Genomic DNA, 22,011 nt, shown 5'->3' with positions numbered 1-22,011 from the left:
ATTCCTCATCTGGGTTTTGCTTTCCTTGGTTTCAGTACAATAAGATATTTGGAGAGAGAGAGAGAGAGAGAGACACCACATTCACATAACTTTTATTACAGCATATTGTTATTAGGTTGGTGCAAAAGTAATTGCGGTTTTGGATTGTGAAATTGAAATCATAACTATGCTCAAACACATCTTTATTAATCAAAATAGCAGCTATTACAATCAATACATTTTGCCAATGAGAAATAAGTTTGTTTATTCCTGTAGTGTAAAAATTCATGCTTTCGGATTTGACGAGCTCATGGAAAGCATTTTCTGTATGCTGCTGATTGTGGAAGCGTTTTCCCTGCAAAAAGTTGTTGAGATGCTTGAAGAAGTGGCAGTCAGTTGGCAAGAGGTCAGATGAATATGGTGGACGAGGCAAAACTTTGTTGTCCAATTTGTTCAACTTTTGAAGCATTGGTTTTGCAACATGGAGTCAGGCGTTGAGGTAGAGGAGAATTGGGCCCTTTCTGTTGACCAATGCTGGCCGCAGGCATTGCAGTTTTGGGTGCATCTCATCTATTTGCTGCGAATACTTCTTAGATGTAATGGTTTTGCCGGTATTCAGAAAGCTGTAGCGATTAGACCGGCAGCAGACCACCAAACAGTGACCATGACCTTTTTCTGGTGCAAGTTTGGCTGTGGGAAGTGCTTTGGAGCTACATCACTGTCCAGCCACTGAGCTAGTCATCTCCAGTTGTCATATACCATCCACTTTTCGTCTCACATCACAATCTGATAGAGAAATAGTTCATTGTTGTTGCTTAGAGTAAGAGAAGACAACATTTCATGATGTTTTTTTTTTTTTTATTTTCGATCAGCTTATGAGGCACCCACTTACTGACCTTTTTCACCTTTCTGATTTGCTTCAAATGCTGAATGACTGTAGAATGGTTGTTAATGAGTTCTTCAACAACTTCTCGTGTAGTTTTAAGAGGACCGGCTTCGATGATTATTGTCAGTTGGTTGTCAACTTCCATTGGCCAGCCACGGATATCGTCTCCTTTGTAAAACTTCTGTTAACTACCACTGTACTGTATGTTCATTAGAGTTCCTGAGCCAAATGTGTTGTTGATGTAGCAAGTTCCACTGCTTTATGACCCATTTTGAACTCAAATAAGAAAATTGCTTGAATTTGCTTTTTGTCTAACATCATTTCTGTAGTCTAAAATAAACAAAAACAGCAAGTAAGTCATTAGCAAAAAATAAAAATAAAAATAAAGCGAGAAGTGCCCATTAAAGTGATAAATAACTTAACCATGTTTATTTAAGAATGTATTCCAGTAGCAAACTGCAGATTCTAACAGTGCAAAAACCAGTTACTTTTGCACTCACATAATTGTTCTCTTTTATTATTGTTGTTAATCTCTTACTGTGTTTAATTATAAATTCTATGATAGGTATGTATGTGTAGAAAAAATATGTACATATTAAGTTCAGTATCATCCTCAGCTTCAGGCGTCCACTGGAGGTCTTAGAATATATCCTTCACTGAGGGTCTTAGAATGTATCCCCCAAGGATAAGGGGGAAGACTGCTGTATATTTTCAGCTTTTCTTGAGATTGATGGTCATGGGTTTAAAAGGAGACAAATCAGCTGCTTTTTGGGTGTTTCTGTGACTCTTGTCAGGCATATGAGAGTTCATGAAAATTAGCTAGAATTGGATTTAACAGAAGTTGATGTATCAGGCAATTATTAAAAAGGGATAAAGGGGACAGGAACATGAGTGTTTACTCAAGGGAGTTATCATAATGATGGGCCATTGGCTAAGAAGAGATGGAGAGCAAATATAGGTAAGTCGCAGCTGAAAGAAAGTAAAGAAAGAACGGAAGAACTAGCAGGGCTATCACTATTAAAAAACTAAAAATGAATAATTACCACTGCTACCTGTAGAAATTACCTAAGTTGTCAACACTGTTACTTTTTTACGTAAAGGACAGCAGCCACAACTCATTAGGCAAGTTTGTTTTCTAGACTCATCTTTATTTGATAAAAAGGATACTTTTCAGTCATTGTGAAATATTTCTCATAAAAAATATTTTTTTGTTTTATTCATCATATTTATGAAGATTGGATAGACATCTTTAAAAGTAAAATTGTATTGACCTTAGGGAGAAAACAATAAATGTTATTCATTAAGACATAATGCAGGGTGCACGGTAGATATTTAAGGCTTACCTGTACTACTGACCTAAGTACTGTATTTCCATTGTTTAAAATCTTAGATTGCCTTATTAATGTATAGATAAGTGTTGATATGCTTGCACAGAACTTTTAAAAATATTTTTTCATACTTTATCAATAGAAATGCCGGGTTTCCAACTTTCTGTACTGCCCAGCAAATTGGCATTGTTAAGTAAAATTTTATATTTAATATATCAGAATGTTTTGCTTAATCTTTGAAAGTTTTCATTTTAACTTTTTGTGAAATGTGCATACAGAAAAGTGGCATATCAGGAATGTACAGCTTGATTAAATTTTTACAAACTAAACATACGTAAACCAGGATGTAGACTGATAAAGAATGTCTCCATTACCCCTAGAAGCCCCCATTATGCCTCCTTCATTTGTTGTTGTCATTTGAAAAAAAAAGTTTTATTTTGACAAATATTTAAACTTACAAAGATTTGGAAAAAAAAAAAGTACAGAGAACTTCCATATACTGTTATTGAGATTTGCCGGTAATAACATTTTGTCGTATTTGCTTTATAATTTCTCAAAAACAATTATTGAGCGATTTGAATGTTAGTTGTAGGCATCATGACCCTTTGCCCTTAAGCACTTAAGCATGAATTTCCTCAGAACCAGGACATTCTGTTAGATAATCATAGGGCACAGTTATCAAAGTCAGAAAATCAAATAGTGAATCAGTACTTTCATCTAATTGCAAGCTATAAATTTTGCAAATTATCCCAATATCTTTTATGGCAATGTTTTCTTTCTGCATGGATTTAGTATTCAATCCAGGATCACTCATTAAATTTAACTATGTTATCTTTTTCTTTTTCTTAAATCTGGATCAGCTTCTTAGCTTTTCTTTGTATTTCTTGACACTGAATTTTAGAAGAGTACAACCTAGTTGTTTAGTAGATTGTTTTTGGGTTTGCCTGATCTTTTCTCATGATTAGATTCAGGTTTTGCTTTTTGGGCAGGAATACTATGTAAGTGATGATGTATCCTCAGTGCATTGGCTTGGAGATACGTGATGTCAGTGTGTAACATTATTTTATTAGTAATGATAATTCTAATGACTTAGTTGTGGTGGTATCCTTTGGGTTTCTGCAAAGTTACTATTTTTTCCTTTGCATTTAATAAGTAATTTGTGGAAAGACTAAATATCCTGTTCCTCTTCAAACTTTTAGAGATTTTAGCTCCAGTGATAATTTTTCCTTTAGTTAGTTATTACTGTAATGGCTCCAAAATAGTGATTATCTGTTATTTCTCTTAACATTTATTAGTTGGCATTCTGCTTTAAAAATGAGCTTTCCCATTTCACCACTTACCACTTTGATTCATAAATTCTTATTTAAGGTGTGGGAAACTGTATGTGTGACTTACAAATATAGCTTTTTTTGCATCCATGGTGTTTAACCCGTATGTATGATTTATATATACTGTAATTCATTTTGGTGTTCATATTGTTCCTCTTCCAACTTGCTCCTGTGACCTTTTCATAGGTCTCCATTATGTGTTTTTTTTTTTTTAGGTTGTCTTTATAGTTTGTAATTACCAGGATATTCCAGGTTTATCTTGTAGTTTCCCTGTTTCTTCCTTGGCAGCCATTTGCAAAGGCACTCTGATTCCTTTTAGCAGGGAATGGTAAAAAACAAGATCAGGGTTCTAGCTGTGCCCATTATACTGGGGGCATCGTTATATCCAGGCCTTTTCAGGACTCAGAGGTGGGAAAGAAGTGGCAATTTCATGATGAAATTGCCATGTGTGTTTTTCAAAATACATTTTAATCATGAAATCATAATGTTTCTTTTACTTCCATTTGAACATCACAGGATTGTTATTCCTATTTCCCTTTTCCTCTTCCATATTATGTCTCCTTTTTTTTTTTTTTCCACAATGAGAACCTGGCTCCCAGAATCTTGAAATACATATATAACAGATTCAGGACTTTTACTGTTACGAGAAAACCTATTTAATAGAGTTTAAGATTTGTTTACAGTTTTTTGTCTGTCTTTAGACTGAGGGTATATAGTTTAAATATTGGGTTCAAAAGTTTCCTACAGAGTTGTTATTTTAATAATTTAAAATATAATTTGGTCCATGATATCTGTATACAGTTTTAATATTTATTTTCCTTCCATGTTTACTGGATTTATTATTTTTGGCATATGTAAACCATCTAACAGTTCCAAAGGCGAGAGTATCCAAAGGTATATAGAAACTTACCACACCTTTCTCTGTTTCATTCATTTTCTGTCAGACAGATTTCATTTAATTTCTGGTCTATTTTTTCTGTGTTTCTTTTTACAGAAACAGATACATGAAAATGTATATATTTCCTATTGCTTTGAAAGACCATCTTATTAGTTGTTTAAAGTATTAACAATAGTGCAGATATCTGTACTTTTTAGGAAGTATGTCAACGGGGATAAAATTAACTTTTTTTGGGAACTTTACTTTGAAAGAGTTAAGTTATTTTGAAATGGAATTTTTATAAAATATTTAGTATAGGTTTTTATGAAACCCGTCAGAGTGTTACTGATAACTGGTTGCACTAACAATACTTAAATCTGTTGTTGAAGAATACAGGGAACGAAATACCAAAATTTGGAATAAGATTTTGTGAAACTGCAAAAATTAATGTTAAGAATTCGCACAGACACATAAATGTATTTTTTAAATAATGTATTGTAATCTGATGTAAACCCTTAGTTCTAAGATCTTTTCTCCTTACTGCATTGACATCATACTTTGTTGAAGAATATTTCTAAAAATATTCTAGAGTTAATACAGTGTTGATAGCACATGTATTTTTAAATACTTAGTACCACAGCAAGTAGTTTATATGACTTGAGAATGGTACTGTAGGAACATACTAAGGGACTTTAGAAAAAGCATGTCAAGGAAAAAAAAAAAAAAAGAGAACAAGGGGGGTCAGAGACAACAAACAATATGTAAGAAAAAACATAGAAAATTTATCTCACCAGAAACAGCACCTCTTCTCAGTCTCAGACAAGTACTGCCTCCAGAAAAGCCAATTCAAGCGTTGGGAAGTGGCAGGATCGATATGGGAGGGCCGAATCACCTGATCTAAGGTAAGGCTATTTTTAAACATTGGATACTCCCTGATGTTTAGATCATCAATGTTGTTTTGTCTTATTAGTAAGATAATAAATTTTGACTGTACCATATTTTTAACCCTCCAAATTATGCTTTCTCAGGGTACAGTTGTGGGTTTTTTAGTTACTGTATAAATCAAGACTTGGTTTGCTTGTCTTGCCACTCATCTTTCTGGCTGTTTAGAATATTTAATGAATTATATTGAACTGTGCTAATGGATGCTCAGTAAATTTTTTTATTCCTCCCCCTTGTTGCAGGTTAATTCTTTCTCATACCACATCCCATTAAAAAAAATTTCCAGGTGCTTTTCACTACTTATTGAATAAAACCTAACATTCTGAGCCAGTATTTGAGACCTGTAAAATTTGATTCTACTGAATCTTTGCAATCTGACACACTAGTACAGTGCAGTGCAAAAACCTGTGATTTCATTAAGTGGATATAGGAGCTGCCCTGGAATATGCTATTTCCCTTTTTGTTGTTATGCTTTTGTTAATGATCTACCCTCCATTGAATTTTGGTTTGTGTTCTGAATCTTAAATTTATAAAGCATACAACCTCGAATGGATATTATAATTTCTCTGAGCCTAAAAATTGAAATAATAACCTAATCTTTAAGAGATTCAGTGAGAAGCAACTATGTTCCAATATGAAAGTGCATTGCCCACAGTGATCGTCTGAGAGAGTTTGCTTTGATAACCTGACTTCAAAATACAGACCAAGATATTTACCTAATTTATCATTTAAGGTTTTAAAAAATTGTGGCATACCATGGGTAATTTTGTTTTTCTTTTGCTTTTGTTAGAGAATTTTCAGCAATTTACTTGGTTAGCTCAATGCTATATTAATATGTTTTAAATTATTTTAATTTAAAATCTTAAAAAATATAAATTTAAATTATAATCAGATACCTTTGATCATAGCACCCAAAAGAAAAGGGAGGAAACATTATCACAAATTGATTTTCTTATGTTTCATTTTCTATATAGTCTTAATTATATATTCCACATGAGCTGTAAGAATTCCTTGTTAGGAGAGAAGCTTAGTCATTCTTAAAAGTGGATATACATCTCAAAGTAAGGATGTCTAAACGTAAGTTTAGTAACTAATGTAGATAAAAATGTATTACCTGCATTCTTACAATAGTGTCAGTTGCATGTGTTACTTTAATAGGTTGAAGAAAGTTTTCATTGTATTATTTTGAAAGTACTCATTTTTTTCTATGTATTAAATAATACTGATCTTTGTTTTTGAACACTAAAATTCTGTTTGAAAAACGAATAGAAATTTCAAGAGTTATTTTAAGTAAAGAAAAGTTAAATCTGACAAATATAGAATGAAACGTATGAGTCTTTGCACATTGGACATTTCTGTGGAACCTAAAAGTTCATAATTGTACTAATAATACATTTTCTATACAACAAGTAACTCGATTATTGCATAGAGAAACACTTGGATTTATATTTAACCTGGCAGTGTGGAGAGCCTATTTACTGATCCTAAAAGGGCCAGACAATAAGAACTAATTGTAAACTTATCATCATGCTACTATTGATAGAATCTTAAACTTAGAACTTTTTTTATTGTGTTAAGTATTGGACTTGGATTTTACATTTAGTTTTTTCAGTAACTACCTGTGTGAGTTAAGGAAACTTTCCTAACATGTCTATGCATACATTTGTAACATAGTGGAGCTAGACTGTGTAATTTGGAAAGCCTCTTCAAACCTGAAATTCTTTATTTTCTGACTAGTCCCTGGTTTACAATGGAAAAAGAGATTTGAGAGATTAGAGAATTTGCCTGAATTCATAGCTAGTTAAGAGGCAAAACCAACACTAGAATACCTGCTTTTCTGCCTGTAGTACCAATACTTCAGGCAAGTTGACTTTCATAAACAAAGGCATAGAAATACTTAAAGTAGGCCAGCCTTGGTGGCTCATTTCTGTAATCTCAGCACTTTAGGAGCCAAGTCAGGTGGATCACTTGAGGTCAGGAGTTCAAGACCAGCCTGGCCAACATAGTGAAACCCTGTCTCTACTAAAAATACAAAAATTAGCCAGGTGTGGGTGGCAGGCACCTTTAATCCCAGCTACTTGGGAGGCTGAGGCATGAGAATTACTTGAACCGGGGAGGTGGAGGTTGCAGTGAGCCAAGATCGCACCACTGCACTACAGTCTGGATGACAGAGTGAGATCCTATTTCAAAAAAAAAAAAAAAAAGAAATGCTTAAAATATGTTATTTTCGATGTAATTTTAAACTTTATGTTTGTTTCTTTGGCTTTGTTGTTTTAACATCAGAAATTCCTTTTATATCTGTTATTTGACTTAGAACATTTTACTTAAAATTGTTTTACTTTAGATATAATACTTTATTTTTGGACACCAGATGGCTAATTTTTAGAGAAAATATTGGTTCCCATAGCTGAAAGAGATACGTCTCAGAGCTCTCTCTCAACTGCATCTATACCTACTTCTCTCTAAAAAAGATGCTTGACTTTGTAATTAGTCTCAGGGGATATATGTAGAAGGAAATTTGAGGCTGTGTTTCCATTATGTGTTTTGTTCTTTAGAAAGTTCCAAAAACAAATACCTTGGATAAAAGCTGCTTTTTTTCTCTTTTTAAACACACACATGCACACGCACACACACACACACGGCTACTTTTTCTCTTTTAAAACATACACACGCTCTCACTCTCACTCTCACTCTCTCTCTCTGGAGATGTAAAAGAACTGGATTTCAAAAGCTCTTCTAGTTAAAAGTAACTGCCAAGTGTAGAGTTTGAGGCATTGCATAAATGTTCGTAAAGAGCAAGTAAATAATGATTAAGATATTTTTCATAAATTGTTATATTTGGGCGGGGTGCTGCGGCTCATGCCTCTAATCCCAGCACTTTGGGAGGCTGAGGCGGGTGGATCACTTGTGCTCAGGATTTCAAGACCAGCCTAGGCAACATGGCAAAACCCCAACTCTACCAAAAAATACAAAAATTAGCCAGGTATGGTGGTGTGCACCTGTGGTCCTAATTACTTGGGAAGATTACTGGACAGGGGAGGCTGCAGTGAGCTGTGATCATGCCACTGCATTCCAGCCTGGGTGATGGAGCAAGACCTATTCTCTAAATAAACAACTATTATTATATTTGAAGTTGTGGCCTTATCATATGCTAGTTACTATTAATTTGTGCAATACAGTGTTTTCCAATTCAACAGTATTCTTCAAGCTAAATCTGTATGTATAACAATGGCATTTTATTGGTGTAAGTTTGCTTTGTAAATTCAAATTTTAACTCTTATGAAATGAATTAGAAGAATGAAGCAGTTTTAGTGAGTGCAGGAAATTGAAACTGGTAATAATGGATGATTGGTGTAAACTTACCCTAATGCACTGTTTATTTTTAAATTTTGTTTCCATTTTATGCTACCAAGTTCTGTTCCTCTTAGATAATTAAATTTCAAGTGATAGTTTATTTTTCTTAAGTTTATGTTCCTATATCGAAATGTTTTTTTAACTGATTCATACTCTTGAATGAATAATAAAAATTGCTCTTCAATGTTAAATCACAAATACATTTAAATATGTGTGTATTTCTTATATTAAACACAATACTTACAATAAAACTGGATGTTAAATGAACATTATATCTAAGAATGACCTCTTCCTCTGTTCTTGGACTATCTACTTTTATGTCTTGATGAGACACTATACTGAAAAGGTGTGCCTGTACCTTGGGGCATTGGATCGTGGGCTCTAAATGTGTGTTGTTATAATATGTAGCTTGTAAGATTTTATGTTATTGGACATATGAAGGCCTTGGGAGTTTTTTTGTTTCTTGTAGAGCTGTGTCTTTTCTTATCATTGATACATTTAAAAGCAAGCATAAATATGGAAGGTAGAGCTTTATTCCAAGCTCTGTACAAAAGTGAGTAAACTTATTTACACTACTGAACACATTTGTGTCCTCCATTGAGTGAAATTTGAGCTTATTTCACCTTTAGGCACTCAAGGTTTTTAGTTTTGTTTTAAATAGAGCTTAAAAAGTAATTGACATTTTAAAAATTCAGCTCTTAGAAAACTAGTGTGAAAAACATTGTTGAAGAAAGAAGGGGGTTTGAAGTTGGTTATGCTGAGCCTGAATCCTAGTGCTGCCACTTCATAGTGCAAAACAGCCTCTTTCCACATCTGTGAAAATGAAACTAGTTGGACATGTACTTTACTTTGTACTTTTTCAAGACAGAGTCTCACTCTGTTTCCCAGGCTGAGTGCAGTGGCGGGATAATGGCTCACTGCAGACACAAGCTACCAGGCTCAAGCAGTCCTCCCACCCCAGCCTCCTGACTAGCTGGGACTCCAGGCATGCCTACCATGCTTGGCTAATTTTTTATTTTTTGTAGAGATGGGGTCTCACGATGTTGCTCAGGCTGGTCTTGATCTCCTAAACTCAGGTGATCCTCCAGCCTCAGCCTCCCAAACTACTGAGATTAAAGGTGTGAGCCACCAAGCCTGGCCCATTTACCTTAAATGTGATGTACTTGTAAGGATTGAATAAGTTCTAAGCTTGTGAAAACACCTATTTCAGGGCTTGAAAGATTAATCAGACACACTCAGTGAATGTCGGATCTCCTCTTTGATCATGGGGTTTATCAGTCTCTTTAACTGTAGTACTGATTGAAAATAAATTACATGTCCAGAAGACGATGGTTTGAATTCTGTAATTTTTATTTTAGGTTAGTTTCTTTTTCTGGACAGGATTTTTTATTAATAATATGTTACTTGAATATTAGAATATATTAAATTTTCTTTATAAATTGTATATTATACAGAAAATTATTCTTGTGCTTGTGAAAGTGAAACATAACACACAGTATAGAAACAGTACCGTGTCAGACCAGCCATGTTGCCCAGGCTGGTCTCTAATTTCTGGGCTCAAATACCACAAAGCTAAAAGATCAGTAGAAAAATATGTAATCGATGATATTCTTACCTTGATGGGTATGACTTTAAAATTTTTTCACCGTAAAGAGTTAAATGTTAATTTTTTATTTGCCAACAAAATGTCTGTCAGTTTCTTGAATATGCCCTTAGATTTGTAGTTTTCAACTTTGACTATGTTGGAATTACCTAGGAAGCTTCAGTAAAGTATTGATGCTTGGGTCCCAGAAATGCTGATTTAAATAGTCTGGTGTACACCCTGTGCATCAGGATTCTGATATGCAGGCAAGGTTGAGAACGACTGATTTAGAGACTTGATTCTGGGTTGGCATAAAGATTAAAATCAAATGATAGCTGTGTACCTGCGGTTTTGAAGTAAAGTGATAGATGTAGTTACAATGGGAGGTGATATTTGCATAGCATTTTACAGCCTCACAGTCTTTTTCTTCACATGATTCTCATTTAATTCATATTCTCTGCCTCTTTGAATGTCTTTTGGTTGGTAACCACTATCAAAGGTGCATGATGCTTCTGTTGCAAGTAGATTGATAGGTAATATATTTGCTAAGCAGAAATTTTGCACATAATGTCTGCCCCCCTCCATCTTTTCTCTCTACTCATAGTCTTCCCTCCATTGAACTGTTCTACCTTCCCATCCTGTGTGCTTAAATCAATCCAACATGTCTTCTAAGGCTCATCTCTTTCCTAAAGTAGCTTAAAAGATGCTACACAGTTTCCATGCAGAGCTGTTTACATATGTGACCTGAATTAAATGTCATAACAAGTGCATCTCTTTTCAAGTTGAGAATGTCAGATAGGCACATTCTAGGCTTTTTTTCTTAGAGAATGGACCTTTGAACTGTGTGCTACCCAGTTCTTACTAGAAGCTCTTCTGTGAGAAAACATTCATAGATTTCTACATCGATATGTGATTCATCCATTCTTTTAAAATATGGTTATGTCTGAATGTCCTTTCTGTGGGAAAAAAAAATAAGGTTATGAACTTTCTTTCAAGCAATAACCCATTTGAAAATTTGCTGTAAACTCTGGACCCTTGCCTGAAAATTACATCTATACATTAGGTATTTATTTAGAATCAGGGACTTCCTGATTCCTCTTTAGAGAACCACGTTGCTAGTTAAGAACTTGAACTGTTCTCAAAAGCACAGTTAAATTATTAGATCAAGCCTATTAACAGCGCTAGACACGCAGACCACATTGTGTTGCTTCTCCTAAATTAAATTGCTCTTACTGAATTGTGCGCTGTTGTGCTTCATTCAGCATTAAAGAGCATTGTGAGAAACAGCTCTGTAAAACTCAATTTTTTTTTTGGTAGGAATATTGGAGACTTTATTTAAATAGTTTTAAAAGCATGAGATTGCAGTCCATTAATGAGTTGTGAAACAATTTGGTGGTCCCAACCAGTATTTCTTGGTTTTGTATTGTTTATTTTGCTTTTTTCTATGCAGTATTTAAATATTAACAAAATTACATTTTATCTTAATGTCCTTTTTTAAGTATTGTTTTTCCTTTTTAAGTATTGTTTCATGAACCTTTTTAGTTTTTAATGTAATGTGACTACTGGATTGCTACGTAAAATGTATTCCTTACTGTGTTTTGTAGTCCATAAAGTTTAAAAACTATTGTATTCATATTTTCTCTTAAAGGAGAAATTTTTTCTCTTTATTCTCATTTGTCAAATGACAAGAGTAAGAGCTGCTGCCTTATGGGTTTATTATGAAGACTAAATATATATAAAGTATTCAGAACATTGCTTACCTTGCACATAGTAGATGCTCCATAAATACTGGCTGTCATTACTGGGAAAAACAATCTTCAGAGCAAATGCTTTGTTTTAATCTTATGCACGTTAAAGACATTAATTATTAATGATAACCTTTGCTTTGGCTGCCAAGAAAAAGCAGCTGAGATTTATTTTTTATTTATTTATTTTATTTTTTCTTGAGATAGGCTCTTGCTCTATTGCCTAGTCTGGAGTACAGTGGCATAATCACGGTTCACGGCATCCTTCATCTCCTGGACTCAAGCAATGCTCTCACCTAAGCCCTCTGAATAGCTGGAACCACAGGCATGTCCCACTATGCCTGGCCAATTTTTAAAATTATTGTACACACACAGTCTCGCCATGTTGCCTCGACTGTTCTTGAATTCCTGGGTCCAAGTAATCCTCCCATCTCAGGCTCCTCACATGTGTGAGCCTGACCTTCAAAGATAAATTTATGGCCTTTCGTCTATCTTCTATTAGCCCTGATTTGTGATTTGAAACTTTCTGTTGCATTTCTATGGGGAGCCCTCAAATCCTTTCTGGGACATCAGAATCATCAAAATATGATAATTTAATTCCATTGTAACTTCAGAGATATTTTTATATTCATCTGTGCCAGGAGGGAGGTAGAGGATCTTGGGAACATTTATTACCTGTTTAAACTGTACATTGATTCAGACACCCAGGGTGGTTGGTTTCTTCCTTAGCTTTTTACTAGATGATTGAGTCCAATATGGAGAAGAGAATTTTGGTAATAGCATTAGCTGTCTACTTACTGAACAAGTTTGTTGTCCTAATTTAACCTATGTTTTGTGAAACTCTGAGTTATAGTTGATTTCCTCATAGAGAAACTCTACTAAATCATTTTATGCAATGAAAGAGAAAGCTGTTCTTTAAGAACTTTCATGGAATAACATGGTTCAATATTTTTTCCATAATATGGCATCAGGATAACATTAGATTTTTAAATTATTTGTCAGTGTTAGATATTAACGTGCTTTTTGTTACTGTGGTACATACTATGTGTCTCTCATAAAACATTTCTGAACAAAACAGTGAACTTAATGTGTTTGATTAAAGTAACTCAGTTTATGTGGTTAAAAAATACCTGCATAAGGAGATGTTATGAAAATGTAGAGAATTATAATTTTCTAATCTCCCTTTAGGGATATATACTTGTTAAGGCTGATTTCTCAGTTATATATTTTTAGAAACATAGTATTTGTCATTTTGAATTTTTAGTGATTCAAAAAAAAATCAATTTAAAGCTGAAAAAAACTAATTAGACTTTTGACCATATTTAAGGTACATTTTAAGAGTTGAATACTTTAATGTGTTCCAGAATTTTTTAAAACTAGAGATCCTTAGAAATAAATGGTAAAAGACAGGTTGTAGAAATTTTTCCCCTCAACAGGAAAGTTAGTCTTATATCTCGATCTAATTTTTACCACTTTTAATGATTTGAAGAGTTTGCTGACTTGCAAGTCCAAACAAACTTGGTGGAATTTGTTCTTTATGGGAATAAATTTAAAACTGCAAAGGAGAGAATCAAGTGATTGGCAGTAGAAAAGGAAATAGTGAAAGTAAAAATTTTGACAATGAAGTCTAGGCAGCCATAAACGGAAAAGAAACGACAGCCTCAGAATGCACACCTGTATTTATAGGATGTTGGAATATGAAATGTTTGTATATCAGAGGGCTGATGGCATGTGCTTTGATAATGCAGTTATAGTGGGCATAGCTTTATAATTTAAGTTATAGGGAAGAAATTGACGCAATGTTTGTCTTATCGTCGAGATATTTGGATTTTTGTAATGTGTATATATTAACGTCTTTCCCTAGCTGTATTGGAGGATATGTTATTCTTCCAATTAAATCATTCTTGATCTTTGGGACCATGAGGAGACCTGGGAAGTCAGTGACCCAGGCATAAAGTCAGAAAGGCATGAACATTTTTAAATTGTATTAAAATTATAGAGAAGGGAAGTCTTAAGTGGGCAAGAGATGGTAGGTGGGAACTATGTTTGAAGAAATTTCAGATGTCATGATATACTTTTAATAAGGCTGACTTTGTTAGCATACAGTTATTTTTGGAGTGTTTCAATGTCTACTTAATATAAACTCTTACTAACCTATGATTTCCAGAAAAGTATTAAATTCCTCAAAGGTGAATTGTCTTGCTGGAAGAAACCTAGCTCAAGGGAAGGGAAAGTCGATAGGCTTTGGGATCAGAAAAACTCAGGTTTGAAAGTTAAGTTTCGTCATTTAATTCATACTTAGGTCAGTGATTTCACTTTGGACCCTGGCTTGTCTTTAACAGGTACACAATAATTTTTAAGTTTTTGTGAGGTTTAGATGTAATGGGTTTGGCATCCAGCCAATGGTAGCTGCTGTTATTTCTCATTTTAGGAGCCTAATCTAGTGACTGGAAGGATCTGTGATATTTTAATTGTTTTACTTCTATAAAGTTTTAAAGGCAGAATTGTTCAGAACTGAAATATAGATGAAGAGAAATTCATCTAATTTGCATCCACTTTTTATTTTCTGTTTTTCCAATTGACTTCTATATCATCTTAGGCATGTATACTTTTATAGAGTCCTTCATCTGCATAATAGCTTTTAACTTTATTTTAATTATTTAAAATACAGCTTACTAAGTTTTTCTGTTAAATTTGTAGCATTGTTTTGTGGTAGACCATTTTTCCATATCCTCAAGAACTTTAAAGATTGTAAATAGAGGTAGGGCAAGTATTTAAATATTTCAACTTTTCTATCTAAATTCAAGTTATCAGAAATGGAAAACAGGTTCCCTTTTTATGTTTTTTAATACTTGGACTATATCACAAGGAAAATATCCTGTGTGTGTCAAAATGAGCATTATTGTCAAGCCTTTTTGGGAAATATTTAAAGTTTTTATAATAGAGCTGTCATGTGTGTTAAAATTGTAGTGGCCCCCAAATTTCCATTTGTCTGGTATTTGCTGTCTCATTTAATTTCACAAAAGATAAATTCATTTGGAGACTACTAAAAATAGTAAGTTTAGAAGAGGTCTACAGAGACTTAAAATTTAACATGATCATTGTTGGGTATGTTGATTGTAGTTAATTTCTTAATGAAACTTTTTATAACAGTGCAAAAGTAGTGAGCTTAAACCCCGGAATATTTTTCAAAGTGTATTGTGATCTGATTTCACTTTAAAATTTATTGCAGACACCTTCTGTTTTTATTTCTTTATGATTTTATTATTTTTTAAGCATCTAATTAGGTGAAACTGAATTGATTCAATTTTTATGTTACAGGAGATTACCTGGGGCAATTGATGTTATTGGTCAGACTATAACTATCAGCCGAGTAGAAGGACGGCGACGGGCAAATGAGAACAGCAACATACAGGTTTAGTATTTTAAAATAAATTATTTTCTTTAACTGAAGGATTATATCAGCATTCTAATTTATTTTATTCAGCAGTCATAGTGCTATGCTCTGTTTTAGGTGATACAAAGAGATTTAAAATGTGGAACCAATCATCCTTAATTATAAAGGCACTTCCAGTTAGAATTTATAACCTCTGATTCTTTTTTAATAGGGTTTTTTCTTTTCCTTATTAGATACATAATATAGGTTGAGTACCTCTTATCTAAAATGCTTGAGACTAGAAGTGTATTCGATTTTAGAAATTTTTGGATTTCGAAATGTTTGTATGTATGTAATCTTAGGGATGAGACCCAAGTCTAAACCTGAAATTCATTTGTGTTTCATAAATAAGTTATTTAATTCATTGTAATGATTAGTTAATCTATGATAATGATTTTTCCTTTGGCAACCCTGAGTAAAATGTAATGGGCCTGAGTTTTGATTGTGAACCATCATATATGAGGTTGGGTGTGAAATTTTTTACTTGCAATAAAATATTGGTGCTCAAAACATTTTGGATCTTGGAGCATTTTAGATTTCAGATTTTTGGATTAGGAATGCACAACCTGCATATAGGTTCACTGAATAAAAAATAAAAGATTACCAGTGATTTTACCACCTAAAGATAACCACATCTGGTACATCTCTTCTTACTAAGCAAAATTGGGATACTATTACAATTATATTTCTGTGTATCCTTTTTTTTCTCATCTAAAATTATCATTTGTATTTTTTCAGATTCTTAAAATATTATTAAAATATCTCCATGATAGCTTCATTGGATGAATATACATAATTTATTTAATGTGACATTTCTAGGGGAGGTAGAGTTCCTTTGTTTTTAGGTGAAAAAATGAGGGGAGATGAGTTATCAGTAAGTTGGATGATTAATGTTAGAACTGTAATAACTGAAATTTCCAGCTATTCAGCTTGGCCATACTTTTTTCATTATTTATTTCTCTTTTCTGAGTACTTTTAAAAATGTCAGAGCACTTTATTCTTACCTTAGATAAATTGATCATGTGAAATGTTCCTTTTAGCATCTTTAAAGGCAAATCATTGCTACAGTGAAAGATATTAATCCTTTTTTTCTTTCCTCTTACCATTGAAATGCCATGATTTCTCAAAATAAATACTTTAAGAAATAGCTTATTGGCATAAGCCCTACAAAAAACACTACACTTAAATGTAGGAAACGTTAATTGTAAAGAGGGATTGTATGTTTAAAATATTGCTTTAGTCAGCAAGGATTTGAGAAGTATGAATTAAATATACAACATTATGTTGGCTGTTTTTGGTCTTTGCCAAATTTATTTACACATCCTTGGGGAGCTTGTCAAAAATCCAGATTTTGAGGTGCCACTTTGCTTTCAGTAGCTTTGGGGTGCTTCTCATGTTGCCTGTTCCTTAACCTGTTCACACAGATAAGCATTTTGCAAACATTGCATTATTTTATTTTTCAAGTATAAACCCTGTTCTTAAAGTTACACGGCTGACATGAAAAAGTTACTTACATATTTTGCTGCCTGTTGCTTGCATCTGTTGAGGCATGCGTGACAGTCTCTTACTTTGCAACCTGGTGATGACAGGCCCTGGGAACAGTGAATGTCTGACCTCCTGCCATATTAATTTCTAAAGGCTAGTGTCTGTGATTAATGATTACATTGCCTTAATTGAATACTTTAACTTTGGTTGGGTGACAAAGATAATACTTGTTAAATTATCTTTATAAAAGTAATTTTTTCTTGTGTGGAGTGTTTTTATTAATTACTTTTTATTAAGAATTTTTTGGTAATGATCCAGTTGTTTTTTCTAAAGATTTGAATATGCACATTTTAAAAAGTATATGTGTGCGTATACTCACATAAGTATATGTACACACATACCACACATGTAGAATTATTACTCTCCCACCAAAACTACATAGGTGAATTAAATTACCTTTTACTTTGTTTCTTAAGATTAAATGAAATTAATTTACTAAGATTAATGTTAGATAAAAATATTTATGCATCTGTTTAACTATGCTCTAATTTTAGGTCCTTTCTGAAAGATCTGCTACTGAAGTAGACAACAATTTTAGCAAACCACCTCCATTTTTCCCTCCAGGAGCTCCTCCCACTCACCTTCCACCTCCTCCATTTCTTCCACCTCCTCCGACTGTCAGCACTGCTCCACCTCTGATTCCACCACCGGGTAAATAGTAAATAAGACATTTGACTTTGAAAGAAAAATAACTTGCAAGTGTTTTTCAAAAATTTTTTACAAATAAAATAGAATCTTGATTGCATTGCATTAAAAGTAATAGATATAATACTTCTTATATCTTCAACAAATTTGAACTGAAACAGATATTTATGTGTCTTGATGTTTGAATATGGGAAAGAGACATTGTTCTAAAATTGAGAAGAATATACAGAAACTAATCTTGTGATCCAAAAATATGATAATGATTCCCAAACAAGTTGCTAATAGTATATGTATAAATCCATACTCAGTTATAAATGTTACCAGTATTAACTTGTTTTGAAAAAATAAAAAGTAGATACTCTTAGGATAGGAGTAGATCAAAATATTATATCTTGTGAAGAAATTGAAATTAATATTTCAGTCTGGTCTTTTTTTGTATACTGGTTTCCTTTCAGGAGACTGCTACTGGGTGCCAGGTACCTGGTATTTACTTCTTTTAAACAAAAGTAATGTAAGTGTTTATCATACTATGTGATTCAAAAGTAGCTGTACTTTTAGCTACTTTTGATTATTAATTAAAAACCAGGTTACTGGTAACTGAGAAAAAACTCACAATTTCCAAATTTTATTTTTTATTTGAATTTTTCATCTGGGTGCCTTTTTTACTTTGTTTTTGATCTTTATCTGCCTTAAGCAAGTTTTTATGAAACTAACAAGATTGATTGAGGTAATAATTACTTCTTCCCAGGGAGAAAGCTAGTAGTAAATGATGAAAAAATAGCTGCTTGTCCTCATCAGGGCAGCATGAAAGACATGTATTGGACATTACTTCCTATTAATAAAATCGGCTTATACTGGACAGCCATGTGCCCTCACTTACTTTTATTTGCAAGAGAGCTGTCTTTAAGGTGCCAGTTGTGATTACAGAGCCAAATGCATGATCTGAATAGGCCTTCCCTAACATTCATCCTTGACCTCTAAATGTCAGCTACTGCTCCTGTCTTTCATCCTCAATGCCTTTGATTTCCTTCCATTGTCACCTCTACTCTCAAAAAGCGTAAGAAAAATATGAAAAAATAATTTTGGCTTTAGAGGATCTGTTCTCTCAAAAATAGAGGAAAGAGGATGTTGGAATAGATTAGACGTCCTTACTCCAGACGGCAATAGTATTTCTAACTTCAGTGAATTTCTTGTTCCAACAAGTAGATTGAGCAGAAACCACCCATTAGTTGGGATTAGATTTGTGGTTCTTGGGCCTTTAATATGCTGAGTATTAACCAAATGAAAGGGGACTTACGTGATTCAAAATGAGGACTTTTGTGATTTCTATATGAATCCTTTGTCCTCTTAAAAAGAATTAGATAAAAGGTAGGAATAATTAATATTTTAACAAATTTGATAAATGATACTAAAAAAAGAGTATTAATTGTGGTAATAATCCTTTTGGATTCCTTTGTAATGTTACTTAAACTTTACTAGGTAGTAAATGATTTGAAATAATTTTTTTTTTTTTAATTCTTAAAAATCTTTTTAAAAAATGTTATTTTTAATTGGTGGTGATACTTGTATATGTTTATGGAGTGTAATATGATGTTTTGATTATGTCTACAATTGTAGAATGAGTAAATCAAGTTAACATATTCATTACCTCACATACTTATATTTTTGGGGTGAAAACATTCTGAAATCTACTCTCGTAGCAGTTTTGAAATGTACAGTTATTATTAAGTATAGTCATCAAGCTGTACAGTAGATCTCCAAAACTTGTTTTTCCCATTTTACTGAAACTTTTGTACCCTTTGAAAATCATTTCCCCTATCTCACTCATGGCCCCCAGCCTCTGGTAACCACCATTTTACTCTGAGTTGGATCGTATAAGTGAGATTGTGTGTAGCAGTATTTGTCTTTCTGTTCCTGGTTTATTTCACTTAACACAATGTCCTCCAGGCTCATGCATGTTCTTGCAAATGACAGAATGAAAGGATTTCATTATATACTAATATAGTATCCCCAGATGGCTAACATTTTATATGTTCAGTACTAATTGTTTATTAAAGTAAGTGGGACAGAGGTGGCATGAACTAATGACAACAAAATAAGTACTTAGCTTGTATAAGAATATTCAGAAACTCTGTAGAATATTGCTGCAGAGGTAATTGCTACAGATAGGCAGTGGCATTATCTGGAAGTTTGCTTTTTTTCCAAACTGATAAAATTACCCCTCCTTTTTTTTTGAGACAGGGTCTAATTCTGTTGCCTAGGCTGGAGTGCAGTGGTGTGATCTCAGCTCACTGCAATCTCCACCTCCCAGGCTCAAGCGATCCTCCTGCCTCAGAGTAGCTGGTACTCCAGGCGTGTGCCACCATAACTGGCAATTTTTGTTTTTGTAGAGATGGTGTTTTGCCACGTTGCCCAGGCTGGTCTTGAACTCCTGACCTCAAGTGATCCACCCTCCTCAGCCTCCCAAAGTACTGGGATTACAGGCATGAACCACTATCCCAGACCATTTTTTATTCATGTAACCTTTGTTCATAAGTATAACAAATCTTTGAACAATGTTTAGATGATTAATGGCATTATACTGTAGAGTGCTGCTAATTATTTTTCTGTTGCTTAATCTGTTTATCTACTTCATGTTAATTCTCAGCTACATGCGTTCCATATTTTAAAATCCAGATTTCCCTGGATGCTTGTTTTTGGTTTATACTTCATACTGTTCTATCAACATTTAATGAGTACAGATTCAAGTGAATTCTAATGCTGGTTTAAGCAATACCTAACTGGTATACATGCAGAGCAGGATACCAAATTCATTAAAACCAAATACTTGAAGTTGAGACTCTCTGAATTGCTCCTTGCTTTTAGTAGAAGGTGAGCTGTTGGGGAGAGCATAAGCTGTGTATTTCTATCTGTGTTTTCTTGCAGTTTTAGTCACAGTGGTCTTGTATGTACTTGGCATTCTCTAATGTGTTAGCTAATGGAGTTAACATTTATGTATACATAACACCAAAGATGATTTTCAGATTTATAACTGGTACATTCAATCAGGACGGGCGCTGGCTCTAAATAACAGTATGGCTGCATAGATATATGCCAGCTGCCATGCTTAACGCTGTAGTTTTCAGTTACTGTTTACCACAGAACCACGAGTATACTGTGTTTTTTGTAATTTCAATCACCTAAGAATCATAAGCAGCTAATGAAAGAAAGCTATGATTCAGGAGTCTTTTTAAAGTATTACCTTAAAAGATATTCCATTTTTCTTAGACAGACTGTCTTGTTTTTTTTTTTTTTTTTTTTTTTTTTTTGCTTTCTTCAGAAATAATCAAAAGAAAATGGGAAAATTTTTTTTAAGAATTAAATGTATTTTAATGTTGCCTTTTTTAAGATTAGACTTCTAAGGTTTTTAAAACTCAAGTCCAGAATATGATGAGATAAATATAATAATGATACCTTATTCCCATATTTTAGGATGCTACCTAAAAAGTCTTTTTTATAGGTAGAGTTACCATACACCCAGATTTGCCTGGAACAGTCCTGCTTTCTACCTTCTATCGCAGCATAATTATTATTCATTCTCAGAAATTCTCTAGATGATAAAATTTGTGATTGACTCTTGGAAATTTGCAGATGGGGCTTATTGCATAAGTAGATAGTTACTGTTTAACAATTGTAAGGTGTTGGAGATAACTCTCATTTGAAGGACTTTTACTGTTAAATAGTTGACAGAAGAGGAGAAATGTATTGCCTCCTCTCTCCCTTAAACACATAAACACATACCTGCAAACGTATATGAAACTTTGCTAGTAACACAGGAAGGACAAAGTATTTCTGGCTATAATAGATTTGTATGAAGAGTAGAGGAGATTTTTGTATTAAAATACAATAAAGCAGGAAGAGACTTTGGGAAATGCAAAAGTATTTATAGTGGTTCCCTGCAGCCATACTAATAGTAGCTTTAAAACAAACACTGGGCCTGGCTTGGTGGCTCATATCTGTAATCCCAGTACTTTGGGAGGCTGAGGGTTAGGGTTAGGGTTAGGGTTAGATCAGCCTTGCCAACATGGTGAAACACCATCTCTAATAAAAATACAAAAAAAATAGCCGGGGGTGGTGGCATACACCTATAGTCCCAGCTACTTGGGCAGCCGAGGCAGGAGAATCGCTTGAACCCAGGAGGTCAAAGTTGCAGTGCGCCGAGATCACAGCATTGCACTCCAGCCTGGGCGGCAAGAGCGAAACTCCACCTGGAGGGGGAAAAGAAAAGATGGCTAATTTAGTTCTGTAATTTTCAGAAATCTGTTATTTCAATTTCATTTTCTAGTGAATCAGAAAATAGTTTCCATTGTATTAAATTTTTTCAG

The 22,011-nt window shown here is 33.6% G+C and overlaps 1 protein-coding gene across 46 annotated transcripts in view; it reads left to right on the top strand.

Moving 5' to 3' along the window:
• The window catches only part of FIP1L1 (factor interacting with PAPOLA and CPSF1), a 75,751-nt gene that overhangs the window by 26,171 nt on the left and 27,569 nt on the right, over positions 1–22,011 (top strand). For 26 of the 46 annotated variants that reach the window (XM_037742607.1, XM_017540361.2, XM_017540354.2 and 23 more), the window contains 3 exons: positions 5,193–5,300; positions 15,343–15,436; positions 17,497–17,653. In XM_037742607.1, coding sequence (XP_037598535.1) covers positions 5,193–5,300; positions 15,343–15,436; positions 17,497–17,653 — 359 coding nt within the window. The remainder of the gene's footprint in view (positions 1–5,192; positions 5,301–15,342; positions 15,437–17,496; positions 17,654–22,011) is intronic. The other 20 variants (XM_037742618.1, XM_037742623.1, XM_037742620.1 and 17 more) reach the window with 1 other exon arrangement.

Source organism: Cebus imitator, unplaced genomic scaffold, assembly GCF_001604975.1.
Source record: "Cebus imitator isolate Cc_AM_T3 unplaced genomic scaffold, Cebus_imitator-1.0 Scaffold124, whole genome shotgun sequence".
In the NCBI taxonomy this organism is placed as follows: Eukaryota; Metazoa; Chordata; class Mammalia; order Primates; family Cebidae; genus Cebus; species Cebus imitator.
Note: the sequence above shows the minus strand (reverse complement) of the source record. Positions and strands in the feature narration are given on the sequence as shown.